We start from the raw sequence: 15,725 nt of genomic DNA, 5'->3' as shown, positions 1-15,725 counted from the left end.
TTGGCGTCCTTCAGAGAGTGTGTGTGTGTGTGTGTGTGTGTGTGTGTGTGTGTGTGTGTGTGTGTGTGTGTGAGAGTGTTGCCACAGCTGCTCCAGCCTTGTTTACATTCATTTTAGGGCTTTTGGGAGAAAAACACACTAAAGGACTCCTGACCCAGAGTGCTTTATCAGCGGTCAACTACTGATTTTTGCTTCTCGAATCAATAAGCGCTGGCCATGTATTTTTGAAGGTGCGCTGGGACTGTGTGTGTTATTTTTATGCAAAACTCAGCCAAAGAAACTTTTAGAAATGCCTACAGCAGGGTTTTATTGGCTGAAATAGACCTTGCATATTTTACATGAGATTAGTAGCCATTCTTTGGTGGTTATATGAAAATGTGGAACCTACACCCATTCAAGGAGCTGTACATTTTAATATATTACCACCCATCATTTAATTGTCCCATAACACACAGCATGATGACCTTCAGGACTGTTGATCAAAACATTTTAATACATTTCTTATATATATATATATATATATATATATGTCTATTCATCTAATGTAACCTTTTGTGTTATATTTGCACATTGGAGCCTGGAGAAACACTATTTCGTTTAGCTATGCACTTCTGCAGAGTACAGTCTAGTAAAGTTCACTCTGACTTTGACTTAATAAAATTCTGGTCAACATCAGGCCACTACCCTGCTGGAAAACCCAGCTCAAAAGCAACCAACCATGAGCAAGATGGTTGAAAAGCTGGTCATCCCGGCAAAAACATCCCCTATGCTTGTAAACTAATTGTTTAACCAGCATTTGATCATGCTAGTCGAACAGCATTGTCAGGACAGGATGTCCACCTCTGTCAGGTTGATCATGCTTGTAGACCAGCTAAACCCTTAAACAAAAACATACTCTGTGCTGGTCAGCCGGCTTAACCAGCTTGAGCAGCTTGAGCTGGCCGTGCTGTTTTTGTTTTATGCTGCATGAAGAAGTAGAGGTCTAAGAAAATCTGTGCAAGACCAATTAAAGAAGCTGCTGCTGTTCTCAGAACAAAGGACTGACCACTCCAGAGTCCAGAACTTAACATCAGTGAATTTGTTTGGGGTGAGATTTCCTTAACTGGAAGCGAGTGTTATAAAAAGAATGCAAACTTTGGAAGGTCAAGGGTGGACTCACTAAACACTGAACCATCTGATATAAGATTTAGCTGATAAGGCTTCTGGGTAAATACTCATTCTATGTTTCTTCTAGGGATGCACCGATCCGATATTAGGGTCGGGAATTGGTCCCCGATATTCCTGATTGGGTATCGGATAATTAGGCTGATCCATGTAACCAAAATGGCAAGTTAGTACATTTATATCTGTGTTAATTTGTTATATCATATAAAGTAATGATTAAGTCAATCCTGATGCCTTAAGTCTCTCCCCCATAGGTGAGGTATACGGTTTATTAATTCAGCAATGGTATTGAACTGGTATCGGGTATCGACCGATATGCAAAGTTTATGTATCGTATCGATATCGGAACTAAAAAAGCTGGATCGGTGCATCCCTGGTTATTTCCATTACTACACTTGTTTGGAATGGAGTTGCAATGTTGGCTTAATTTTACTGAAAGGAATGTAGGGTGGTCTCTGACAGCACTGTGGTTGTAGTACTGTATTGAAAGCAATAGGGGATAACAGCAATGATGGGAATGGAAATGAGCGTTCATGGCAGTGAGCAGTGGACTAGGTTATATTAGTAGGTGCAGGTATCCTTCAGTATAATACACAGTGCTGAATCACTCGTTTACTGCTAACCCACGTCACACATTGTTTTATTAGCTCAGATTCCTTTCTTCACTGTTATTTTACCGTAATTTTATAAAAAAGAGCAGGAAATTATAATGTGTCATCATTTTTCTTTTTTGTCTGTGAAATCCCAGTGGGCCGTTTCCTCCTGCAGTCACTATTAAATTATGCTCTGGCTGCTTCTGTTTGGCCAGGAACCGATGAATATTGTCCAGTATCTGTGGAGCTGCTTTTTCTGTGCGTATTTTCCAGCGGGTGTAATTTCCCTTGGCTGGATGCCTGCCTGTGTGACACTCTGCCCAAAAATGCTGCCCACTGTGGACTTGTGATCTCTTCAGATTACTGACTGGAGCTCCTTTTAGACCTTTGTATTTAGGATGCGACACACTAGGGGTTTCACAGGCACTGGTGCTTGGGTTAATTAAAGCCCAGCTTTGAGAAATAATGGAGCGGCATTCTCACGCCATTGTCACCATGACCTAGGGCACTTCAATATTAAGCTGTGTTCTGCTTGGCCAGCAGTCTAACTCTAAGCGTTTCACCGAAGGAACCGTCATTAGCTGTAGGTGCTGTCCGTCACTCTTTAGGGCTCAAGCTGAGCTGTGATCGGTAGGCTACAGAACCGTCCAATTTAAACCGTGGTCCTCCCTTCCGCACCAGGGGGTGTCATTCATCATAATGGTCTTTGGAAAGGTTCTCACCGAAATGCAGAAATGAGGAGGCCAAGAATAGATGGAAATTACACATTTTCTTCACTGGATCATAAGTCAAGACGACGTAGGGCATATACATACAGGCCTATACACACGCAGTACAACTAACAATAGGCCACTTTGCCTAAACACATGACGCCATATGGAACGCCAGTCACGGTTAACCAAACCACAGACGTGTTTAGACAGCATTTTCTGACCTTTGCACCATGCATCATGTAGCCATCTGTTACGTCTGACATACCACACTCGTGTCTCGCCGAATGGGACATACATGTCTTTGTTTTTGTATGATACACCACGCTACCGTCTGTTTAGTGCCTGGAGAGGGGTCACTACCTTAACCTTTTTTAATGAGCTACTGTAGAGAACAATTGGCCTCGTGCTGCAATATCTTACTTAGAATTTTCTTACATTTGTTCTTCATTAAAGTCCAAAGATAAAAGTCTACGTCAGATTCATGATGTTTTTAAAGTGCAGGATTACTCACAGCTCTGCTCTTATAATGATGGATCCCATTGTCCTTGTAGACTAAACAAATCTCATTTGACTAAACAAATTGACATTGTCAGAATGTCAGAATATTTGTGAAAAATTCGTAAAAAAAAAATTTCGGTTTTAAGTAGGACTCTTATTGTTATAAAAAGTGAAACTTTAACCTCCAAAGCTTTTGGATTTCGTCCTTTTTATTGCACACTAGTTTAATAACATGATTTAATAACACTTTTGTTTTTATATATAAAGAACATGGTCTAACATGTAGCCTAAATCAGATACATCCCCCCAAATTAGGGACTGCCTCCTGTCCCAGTACACCCCAATCAGCCATAACAATTATATGCTCTGTGTCCCTTTGCCCCCTATACCCTGCCACCTCGTGTCTCCAAAACAGCTCTGAACCATTGGGTTATGGACTCCTAAAAAACTTTCGCAGCAGATCTTCTTAAATGGGATTGGACATTACAAACTAACCTTCACTGCAGATTTTTAAAGCTTTAAAGCATTGCACAAAAGGGTTATTTATCTCTTATTAATGGTACCAAAAATGGTTCTTCTTAGGCATCACTCAAAAAAGCCTTTGTAGCACCTTTATCCTTTATCCACCTTTAGACCTGTGTTGGAGTCCCTCAGGGTTCTATTTTGGGGCCTATAAAACTGATGTTAATTATAACAGTAATGTAGATATGATGGTGAAGAAGTGTGGGCTAGGGGCATAAGGATACATATTTCAGATAATGTAGCATTGGTGTAGTGGAGTGGACAACAACATGCCTTCCCTGTGGCAGAAGATGGTTCGATTCCTAGGCCAGGCAAGCCCACCATTCTACACTAGTGTAAGACCCCTAACACTACATTCCCATACTTGTGTAATATAAATTTAGTGGAAGAGCATCAGCCATTTTTTTTCCTAATAAAGCTGTACACTACATGTATTTATTGTCATCTGCATAACTTAAACTTGTAAATTAAAGTTTTTTTTATATTAGATTAGAAATGTTATAAAATATATAAAATAATAGAAAAATATTATTTTTTTGATTTTCTGCTTTTTATTTGTTGACATTTTCTGTTCACATACTGTGTATAGAGTCTGTGTGCCAACACATTACTTAGTCAGGTGTCTGTTTTTAATGACTTCAGATCTTATCCTTTGTCTTACATGCTCAACTCACAGCCAGCCAAGAGAAGGCAGACAATTCCTTTGAACAGAAACGCCGGTGTGCTCTGACTCAGTGGGATCATTAACAGAGAAAGAGGACGAACAACCTATGTCTATTCCGAGAGCTGTCACTCAAGGCAGACTCACCTCAGGGTGGTGAGACAGCCAATGGAACTTTTGTTTTCATGCCGCGAGTGCAGTCCAGGTGTTTTCCGTCGAGACACAATCTTAGCTTACAGTAACAGACTGTAGTACTGTAGTACTTTTTCTAAGTGCCGTCCAGCAGCATCGTCCCGCTGATTCATCCCGCATGTCCGGTTTCAATTAAAAGAGGGGGTTAGAAAAAAAAGGAACACATGTCTAATGACGGTAGAGAGCGTTTCCTGTGGTTTGTCCTATTCATCATGGTGCAGTTTTAGAAACTCAGGACGCATTACATGAAGTGGTTTATTAAGAATAGATGCGTCACTAAGCTTTAGTTTGAAAGCCAATACCTAAACAAGGCCCCTCAGAGATCGTTGTGTGTTGTTTGAGCTCAGGATGTGAGGGGAGTCTTATAATAAAAAGGCTCTTGTGTTTATGGAGTTTGATGTTCATCATACAGTTGAACTAATTCAATTAAAGGGAAGTTCAGACTGGAGTAATTGCAGAGGTTTCCTGGTAAAATACATTTGTCATTCTATGAAACAGATGCCATTTCCATGTAACAATTTTCTAACTATCCTATCTAATATATTTTGTTAATCCTCCAGAAAAGACATGTTTTCCCACCTCATGTATAAATCCTTTTAATATTATTCTTTTTATTCAGAAACACAAGCCATATTCACAATAAAACATATGTAACGGGGTGGTACATTTCAGCGGAAAATGTCCACAGTTCTTCATGTTGTCTAATACATGGGCTAACACACCTGCCGATCAAATAAAAATATAATTTCCTTTGCATTAATAGTGTAAAAATGGTAATATAAAAAAAAAACTTTTAGCTATTTGTTTTTTTTGTGACGGGGTGGTTGGGTTGAGAAAAAAAGAACGTCAGAACTTGTTTATCAATATGGACATGTAAAAATGGCCATGTACTAATGAAAAAATCATACAAAAATAGTATATTACCCTTTAATAAACAGTGTTTTCTCATATATTATGTTACCAAGAACAAATTATGGTTTTAAGCTTTGAAAACTTTATTTGTGCCTTACAAAAGTTTTTTAATAAAAACATGTTTTCTTGATCAGTTTTCAGAGAAATGTAGCATATTCACGATACATGAAGATTAATATTGCAAAGTATGTTGTTTTAGATGTTTTGCTGTATTAGCTGTATATAGTATATACAGTGGAGTTATATTAGTAAATAAATATTCCATATTAAATTGTTGAAAAGTTACAGAATATCAGTCATTAATCAGAAATATGTGTCCCCAGACTTAGAGTGTGCACTGTACATCAAACTATGTTGTGCAACAAGTGGAATGAGATGTGTGTATTGTAGTACCAGGCAACAAAGACGTCTTTCTGACAGTGGAATCTTTGGTGGCATTTTGTTGGCTACTGTCCTTTGTGCATTATGTATTGTTGAACTGTAAAGGCCTCAACCCACAACAAACCACAGGCTGGCCAGTCTGACATTGTACTGGTCAGTGGGCAGGCTGCATAAACGCACTGCGCTGGCAGCTACAGCCCTCTCTGATTCACTGCTGCTGGTGGTTGCTTGGCTGTGATGTCATGTTTTCCCCTCCACTTTTCTTTCTTTTTTTTAACTGCCTACGTTTTTCCAACCCTTCTGGTGACTTGCTGGAACTGAGCTCCATCAGACTTTCCCAAACTGCCCCCCACCCACCTAATGAAACAACCCCCATCCATCTCTCAGAAGTCCAGTGGGTCCAGACTTCCCATTCCTCACTGTCATCACTAGACAGAGCAGGCAGATAAGACAGAACAGGCAGATAAGACAGACAGATAGACAGACAGATAGATAGATAGATAGATAGATAGATAGATAGATAGACAGACAGACAGACAGATAGACAGACAGACAGATAGATAGATAGACAGATTGACAGATAGATAGATAGATAGATAGATAGATAGATAGATAGATAGATAGAAATAGATAAAATGTAATTTCTGAATTTAAAGTGATTTATTCATTTTTTGGGCTAGAAATGTTCATTTTTGCTATATTTACAAAAAACAAGTTCTACTAAAATGAAATGATTTAGAAATGATGAAGAAGTATGTTAAAGTCATATGTAGTTTTTAAAGAACAGTTCATATTTAATATCATAATTTGTTAGAAATATGCAGATTGTTTTGTAGTTACAAAAACAAGTTGTGCTAAAATGAATCAGTAAATTCAGAAATTCAGAATCAAATGTTAAACGTTTTCTTATACTTCCTTTGCCGTTCTAAAAATAAGTAGTTTACTAAACTAAAGTAATATGTAGTTTCTAAATGTCTGGATTAACAGTTAATAGGTATTAGTTTTGTTCTTTAATCTGTTTTGTAGTTACAAAAAAATGAAACTTGCCTAAAACTATCGTGAGGTATACTGTGATAATTTGCAGTCCAATGATAAAGTGTCTTCACTGTTAAAATTATATAAACAAACAAAAAGTTGAAGTAAACAGTAAAATGAATTTGTGTGGATATTTGTGTATAACGTAATAAAGAAATTTCACAAAAGTTAATGGCTGATCTGTGTTTAGATCAATAACAGCAGTAAGCCGATAGTTTCAGGGGTTAACTTTATTTTTGCCAGTTTTGCTTTAGCTAGAGGAAGCATAGATGTCAGGGAGATACCCGGTCATGAGTCAAAGCAGATAGAGGAGAATGACGTTTGATTGCGTCTGAGGCCAGGAAAGAGGAGAAAGTCCCACGTTGCGAGCATCCTGCAACTTTGGCATGCAACCAGCAGGGCATTGCCAAAAATGTGCTGAGAGAGCTCGGAAAGAGATGGAAAGCTTTAAGTGGGTGGGGGTTGGCGAAAGAGGGGCTGGGTTCGTTTATGACTGCAGGGGGAAATGGGAGGAGCAGGGGAGGGAGAAGGGAGGGAGAGAGAAAGCGAGAGAGGATCAGAGTGGGGGGATCAGAGATAAGGAGAAGAAGAAAAGTCCAGAAGAAGAAGAGGAGGAGGAATCCTTTACGTTCTTTATTGAGTAGAGCTTTGTTCTTCAGGAGAACTGGAACTGGTTTACAGACTCTGGCCAAGCTTGTTGAAATGGACCAATGATGAAAGTCTCTCGTAAGTTCATACTTGCTCATCACATCTTGTTTGGTTGGTTCCTGATGTTGTTTGATCTGATTCTTCATTAATATTGTTACTGAAGTGTCTGTCTGAGATAAGGCCTGTCTGCGCTCACGTCCAAGAACGTGAAAAGTGAAGTATGGCTGTTGGCTCCGGCACAAGCCTGCACATTTGCAGAATGTGAGCAATATGAATGAAGTCTTTAAATCCATCAGGCTGCTGGCAGGACTTGTATCAGTTCTGCCATGGTTACCCTTCAGGCCAAACAGCTATTTGCAGCGTCTGACTTCTCTGCAACATTACATAATGGAATGTGTTCCTAATAGTGTTGAGCACTATAATGTGGAAAAGGAGAGAAAAGTGTGGCTCGTTTTGAGGGAGTCTGCCACACATCTGGGGCTTGAGGAACATCACAGTCAGCATTTGCGCCTGTTGCCCGTCTATATTGCCTCAGGTTCATGGTGTGTTACAAGCTCGGTGTGCTTCATTTGCTAAGCAGCAATCCACAGCCTGTCAGTCGTCTTGGCTTTCTGGCTTTGACTTGGACTGCTGTTGTGATTAGGGATAGAAGAACCTGAAGGAACCATGTTGACGTTGACTTTTAAACCTATGATATCATTATGACTTAGACATTCAGTATCTAGAACCCACATAGTGATTCATTAAGTAAACTGCAGTCTAAGAAAGTTGCTCAGATGTTTTTTTTAGAAGAGGTTATTGATACACACTGCAAAAATGAATGAACCAGAAAAAGAGAGGTTCTACAAAGGATTCTTTGAAACATGACACTTTTTCGTCCTTAAAGAAGCAATCTATTTTTATTAATACGTTTATAAGATAAGATAGATAGTCCTTTATTAGTCCCGCAGTGGGTAAATTCCCAGTGTAACAGCAGAAAGGGATAGCAAGACACTCAGTTACAAAAATTTGGATAAATAATTGACACTATATACATAATATAAATAAGAATTAAAAATTTAAAGAGCAATAACAATTATTAAGAGGTTTAAAAGAGTGGTGGTAAAGGTTCATTATGGAACTAAAAATGGAGTGGAATATATAATGACTAAAATGAAATTATTTAGAAATTATGAAGAAGTATGTTAAAGTCATCTGTAGTTTTTTAAAGAACAGTTCATATTTAATATCATAATTTGTTAGAAATATGCAGATTGTTTTGTAGTTACAACAGTACTAAAATGAATTAGTCAATTCAGAAATTTCAGAATCAAACGTTAAATGTTTTCTTATACATTCTGGATTAACAGTTAATAGGTATTAGTTTTGTTCTTTAATCTGTTTTGTAGTTACAAAAAAAGCAAACTTGCCTAAAACTATCATGATAGAGGTATACTGTGATGAGTTGCAGTCCAATAAAAACTATTTATTGTATTTATTGAATTATTTAATACTTCTATTGTTTATTTATTGTTAAAATTAAATAAATAAACAAAAATAAATACGTTTATAAAGAAGTTTAAAAGAGTGGTGGTAAAGCTTCTTTTTCTATGTAAAGGTTCATTATCGAACCAAAAATGGTTCTTCTATGGTATTGCTTAAAGAACCTTTTGCAGAACCTTTATTTTAAAAAGAGTGTATCAGTATTTTGGAGGTGCTTCTTGGTTCTTGATGACCATCTCACTCTACTTGTAGAACATTTTCTTACATTTATTAAAATTGCTTCTTACATAACGCTGGTCAGTATAAAGATATGCATTGTTATTGGCTATGATTGGTACTTCTAGATTACCTCATAAAAAATACATCATTACAGATACAGCAAAGTTAGTCCTGCTTTATTGGTTTCAGTGCAGCGTGTGAAAACTGGTACATCGGTTTTGATAGAATTAGCCACCTCTGGTTCTTTTATGTCCATCTAACCTATCAGATGTCCATAAAATCAATGTTATGACATATTTTTATCACAAAAGTTTCATAATATTATATTAATGTCACATTGGTCACCTGGATTCTTAAACATTATTCACCTACAGTGGTTGGACTTTTTCATTTCTGCATGTTTCCCAAAACAGGCCCACAAGGTCTTAATTGAGGCCTAGATTGTGTTGCTGTTACTCGTTCCTCAAACCACTTCATCACTTGATGAGCAGTGCGGCATCTTTCGTAGTCCTGTTGGCGTATCAAGTCATTTTTGTGTTTGTCCTCCAAGGAAGAGAAGATAGATCCTTTACAGACAAATCCATAACCTCTTTAATCCTTAACTATATAGTCTCAATACTTAAAATATACAGTCTCAGAGGCTAGGAATGCCAGACATGTGTAAAAGGAAATACAGGAATAGAGATTTACCTCATTCTTTAGTGGGCTTTTGTTGTTAATTTGATTAAAACAGTCAGTAGTAGGCGTTTCTATGCTGTTCTTCTAACCGCTTGGTCAGAAACATTTGCAGTGCATCCAACAATAAAGGCAGCATTGATAGAAAACATGGTAGCACACAGAAAGCTCCGGTTCCACAAGCTAATCCATTTTACTGCCAGCATGGGCATGCAGCATAACAATTAGTTATTAGTAATTAGTTGATTTTAATGATGGGAACAAAGTCTCTGAATGGATTACTGGAGGAGTGGACGGTGGGTTAATCTGTCTTGGTCGCTCTGTTAAAAATTCTGACATTCACCAGTGTTTTCCTATTTGGGATTTGATTAATTTTGATCCATCATTATAAGAGCAGAGCTGTAAATAATTCTGTTAGGACTTTTCTCAAGAACATCAGGTATTGCTGAATGAAGGCCCATTGTCAGTAAATGACAGTGTAGTGACTGTTCACACCACTGTTTGGGTTATGCAACATGCTGAGGGCAAAATCCTGATTACAGCACATTGAAATTGCACAACCCTGAGTTAGCGTGTGTTGAGTGGAGGCATCCTCAGTCTTTTCAGAGAAATAACAATGAGAGGAGTAGTGTGAATGCACGGCATCCCGGTATAGTGTTACGGAATGAGGTGCATAGTGGAATTCCCAGCTCGTATTTCAGCATCCCTGTGCTGTACCTCTGGCTCTGGGACAATGACAAGCTCCGGCATCACTGTCGCAGTCACTGTACACAGCAACAACAAAACACTGCAGCGAGCCTGGAGGCTACTCGCATAGGAAGAGCCCCAATTCCTGATACATCCTTTCACCTTGGAAGCCTACAGGCGTGGGAGGTGTTATTGACCATCAAGCTGGCAGGCGTCAGGCTGAATGTAGGTTACAGTCCAGTGCACTCTGCCAATATTTGCCAAGTAGAAAGTCTACCTTCCAGAGCCGGGTCAAATAAACATTTCTTCATGTGTGAAAGAGCCATCAGGTCTCTGTGAGAACCTTTCCAAACCCAGATGTAATATTTTATACAGCTGCGTTTGGAGAAGCTTAGTATTTTTGGAAGGAAGTTAAGAGTTCATGTCATTCCTGTTATATTTGATGGAGTCCACCTAGGTTATTAACTCTTAGAAGTCGGGATGTCCCAGTGCAACCCAGTGCTTTAGAATTGGGGCCAATCCAGGCATATTTTAAAGGATCTTGAATCGGCTATTTCAGGCCCAATACAGGTCTGATCCTTTGGATTTAGTGCTCAAGCAGAGCGCCCTCTGGTGTCCTGTAGGCGCAATTAATGGGCATTATTCCCAGCCTGCCATAGTGGCTCTTCGGAGCATTCTCAGAAGATAATATTTGAGTTCGAGTCAGATACGGTAAAAACACCAGACTGATGGAGCAGAGCCAGCACACGGAGAAGAGTTCAACGCTGGTCTGTTAGTGGGTTCCTGCAGCTGTGTGCAAGCTCTGTAATTCCATCTAGCAGTTGAATAAGGGACTGCAGTGTCCTGGGACAGATAAGCCTTGCGCAGAGCTGCTGTAATCTCTTGCGAATATCTATAATATGATCTGATTGGCTCTCAGGAACGGCTAAATTAGAGGCATCGAGCAGCTGTATTGACTTTGGGAACCCAAAGTTTGGATCTTGGAGTTTGGATGGTATTGGTAAAGTGCTTGGATTGGAAAACTGGATGGGGTCATATATGCTTAGAGTGTAGACATATTGTTATAGGTAGGGCTGGGCAATATGGTAAAAATACTATATCATGATATTTAAAGATATTTTTCGCGATATACATTTTTTACATTTTTATACATTTGTCATTATTATTATATATTATTTATTATTGATTAATACATGTAATCACAGACTAAAAACATCAGTAGTGACAAATTCTTATAAACTACTATTCAGATCCTCTACCGTACTGAATACAGTGATTTGTGCTAAACATCTGCTAAACTTCATCTAATTAAACCAGTCTAATTACACTGGTTGTAATGAAACCAGAAGCTGATCAGTGTTTATTAAGCACAAAAATATCCTTGATATACTATATCACAAAAAACAACAATTTATCATGATACGATAAAATATCATCATATTGCCCAGCTCTAATTCTAGATTAACTGTAGGCTTACTATAGTCTTAATATAATTACCTAGTTGATTACATGGTCATTACGAATTGATTGACGTTCACTTTGATTTTTAGTCCGAATTAAATTCAGTCCTGTAATTCTGGACTTATTTTCAATTTCAGTTTGATCGTCAAACAATTGAAAGCGTAAATGATTCATTTTGCTGCTATAAAACGACACTTACCCTCAAATTCAAGTCACAGATATCTCCTCGTCCACCTTCCTACCTGCAAACACAAACGCAGTATTGATGGAAAGTTTTCAATCCCTCCTCCTGACAGAATTCCTCTGCGTCTTTCAGTGAGCTCCAAGTTAGAAGTCATCAATCTGAAATCACAGCTTTTGTTATCTCTGACAATAACTGCAACCTCTGAGGCTTAATTGTTCCTTTGATGGCGATGTGAGACATAAATGGAATAGTGTGGAAAACTGGGTGGAGACAGGATGGGATTTCTAATGGAGGTTATCAGTGTCACTGAAAGGGAGATGAATGGGACCTGTGACGTGATTAAATCTCTGGGACATTGCCGTCGCTCTCCCTGCTTCGGAGAAGGGCGGTCCCAGTCGTGGGAGACACAGTGGAATTGTCAAGCGTGCCGCCGTGGGACTCTGGGTGGACCTCTTTGTGTCTGGGCCTCATTTTTAAACTCCTGCTCTGCTTCTGCTTCATTTGATATGGCGTGGACTTGCTGAGATAGACTCCTTAGGTCTGAGGTATACACTGTCTGACTTGACGGGAAGAAGAGTAAGGCCAGAACGAAAGGACTTGGAACAGCGCGTGTTTAGCTTTGGGTCAGGTGAGAATTACACAGCAGGTCCACTGCAGGACATAACCAGTGGAGGGGGCTTAAATGTGGGTAACACTGTTGTATGGAAAAGTGTGGACAGGAACTGCTCATGTTTTGTTGATTTTATACACAGGCTTTTTCTGTCATTGTAGAGCTATTTCTATTGATTGTTGAATTAATATTAATAATAGTACATGGTATATTTTTACCCCAGTGCATTAAATTAAGCAGCATTTGCATACAACTGTATATCTAATCGTTGTCCTGCAAGGGTATTATAATTGTAAGAGTAGTATAAGAATATTACTATAAGTATAACATTGAAAAACTTGTGCTGGTAGAGATTAACCTGTACTGGTAAATCTTTAAAATTGGTAATAAATAAAATAATAATAATACAGAAAAACACTCCAGTATAATATAATTGCAATTTAATTTAGTTCAATTCAGTTCATTTTGTTGTCATTTTACTAATACAGGGTTGTACAGTACAAGTCTCCAGTGCAAAATAGGTAGGACATGCATCAGTAGTGTAGGGTCTATAGACAAAACCCAAGACAGGGTGCATAGACAATAAGTACAAAGACTATAAATACAGTAAATACAAAAATATACAAATATGTGCATGTATGTGTGTGAATATGTGCATAAGGGCTGGGTGATTAAGGTCCAGACTAAGTTCCTATACTAACAGTAATATAGAGTAAATGTGTAGAGCAGGGATGCCTGTGCTGTGTTTGTAAATGAAGAGTAAAACAGGGTGTTCAGGAGTCCGTCTGGGGTTGTAGACAGCATCATGTACATAAACAAAGTGTACAGTGCAGGAATAGAGTTCACTTATTTTCACTTAGCAGCTAGTATTTCACTTCATAAATCAATGTAACAAAGTTCTTATATCTACAGGTAGCTTAAATACTCTTAAATATTTGTTTAATCTCATAATAAGAAATATTTAATATACTGCCCTTATTTAAAGGTGTCTAAAAACAAAGGTGCTATGAATAGAAGCCATTGAAGAACCGCTTTTGGTTCCATAAAGAACTATCTCTGTAAAAGAGACCCTTTACAGACTCAACAAACCTTCACATAAACTTTGCATTTCGGCCCATACCCGATACCAGTCTTATAATATTGCTGAATTATTAAACTGTATACCTCACCATGTGGGAGAGACTTAGGGGATCTGGATTGACTTCAACATTACTTTACTAACTTTGTAAAATGAAATATAACAAATTAACACTTAGATATAAATTAATACGAAAATACGTAGCTTCTATTTGTCAAACACCCAAACAGTATCAATCTTATTATTTAATTATTTAGTGTAAACAGTGATTCAAAATAAAATCCAGTAGCTGAACCTGAGAATAGATATGTAACTTGGCCAAACATACAAACAGTTATCAAACATTGCAAACATGTAAACATTTAGTGCAGTCTCACAACAACTAATTAAATTAGGATGCATCCCTAATTTGTAGCACTTCTCTTTTTAAGAGTGTAGTGTTGTGTAGTGTTGGAAGCAGTCAAAAACTCCACAGTGTTACTTTATTTACTGTAGTTCAGCTCCAAAATGGCAACTTTACAGGAGAAGGAAAACATCTTATCTGAAATTTTGTAAAATTTGTAAAAATGTAAAAAATAAATAAATAAATAAAAAATAAAAACAATAGCTGTCAGGGCTCTGGGCACTTTGGAGGACTAAGATGCTTTGACCTGGGGATCATTGGTTCAGAACCTGAGCTAGCACAGTTGGCCTTGCTCTCTTTTCGGGTGGGTAAGATAAGATAAGATAAAATAATCCTTTATTAGTCCCACAGTGGCGAAATTTTCAGTGTCACAGCAGAAAGGAATAGCAAGACACTCAGTTACAAAAATGTAGATAAATAATTTACACTATATACACAATATAAATAAGAATTAAAAAAAGAAATAACAATATTATTTACAGCAAATGACTCTTAATTGCACATGGGTAGATGTGTGATGCTGGTCCGCATGGGCATCTGCTAGCCGATGCACCGGAGCAGGGTGCCAGGCGCTTTCCTCAGAGTGTGTTGGTTGATAGGGGACGTTGCATTGACGGCGGTTTGGGCATGTGTTCGTCCTCACCCTCCCAGTGTTGGTGGCATTGCGTGTGATAGGAAGAGAGAACTAACGAGTGGGTGGGTTATTGGCTAAAAAATCTAAAATTTTGAAGGAAATTGGTTAAAGAAATAATACTAGCTGTCAGATTCAAAAAGTGATCATTGAAAATTGGCAATTGTGGAAGGATATATACATAAATATACTGTAAAAGTGGTAAAAAAAAAGATCTGACACTAAAACTGGTCTGTTCACTGTGGATGCTTTTAGAGAGTGTAATACTGTATATATATTTTTTTGCCACTAATATCACATCTCAAAGCAGCTACAGTGCCTTTCTTAGCCTCTTATTCATCTGTTTGGTAATGAGTCAGTGGTTTCTCCCTTTCTGCTGCTTATCTTCACAAGGAAAATACAGGATTCTCAAGTTGGAAGGCTTTGTGAGCTATAAATACGTTCGTAAACGGACTAAAACGCAATCCAGACTGAAGTTTACAACCAGAGAGAAACATCTGCTGCTTTCCTATTTGATCACTGTCGGGCTGCTTTTCTGGCTCGTTTACTAAACAGCGCTTTCTGCGTCTGTCAAATGCTGTTTGTTTGCTAGTTTGATCGTGGCCGCCCGAAGGCCGTGGGCTCGGACAGTGGTCTTTGAGGTCACTGGTATTGGTTTTAGGTTGAGGCCCACCACATCTGAGTCATTGCACTTGCTGGTGTTCAGTGAGAGGGACTCATTGTTTAGGCTGGTCAGTGCAAACATTACTGGTCATTCCAGGTGTGACTGTGCTTTTTTTGCGTCAGGTCTACGTGTATTGGGATGACACACAATACAACCTACCATATGGCTACAGAATGTGTCCAAATGTTTGTGGACACCCTTTATAATGAATGCATTCGGCTGCGTTCGGTTTCACCCATTGCAGACACAGATAGTACTGCCAATAGAATAGGACTCTAGAGCAGATTAACCTACTTGCACCGACGTGGACTA

At 38.4% G+C, this 15,725-nt stretch overlaps 1 protein-coding gene across 4 annotated transcripts in view; it reads left to right on the top strand.

The window, feature by feature from the left end:
* The window catches only part of stard13b (StAR related lipid transfer domain containing 13b), a 153,563-nt gene that overhangs the window by 113,435 nt on the left and 24,403 nt on the right, over window positions 1-15,725 (top strand). The window contains exon 1 of one of the 4 annotated variants that reach the window (XM_072691537.1): window positions 7,280-7,397. The exons of the other annotated variants lie outside the window; for them this stretch is intronic. Coding sequence (XP_072547638.1) covers window positions 7,382-7,397 — 16 coding nt within the window. The 5' untranslated portion in view covers window positions 7,280-7,381. Of the gene's footprint in view, window positions 1-7,279; window positions 7,398-15,725 lie in introns of those variants that run through there. 4 annotated transcript variants of the gene reach the window in all.

This window comes from Salminus brasiliensis, chromosome 11, assembly GCF_030463535.1.
Source record: "Salminus brasiliensis chromosome 11, fSalBra1.hap2, whole genome shotgun sequence".
Taxonomy (NCBI): domain Eukaryota; kingdom Metazoa; phylum Chordata; class Actinopteri; order Characiformes; family Bryconidae; genus Salminus; species Salminus brasiliensis.
Note: the sequence above shows the minus strand (reverse complement) of the source record. Positions and strands in the feature narration are given on the sequence as shown.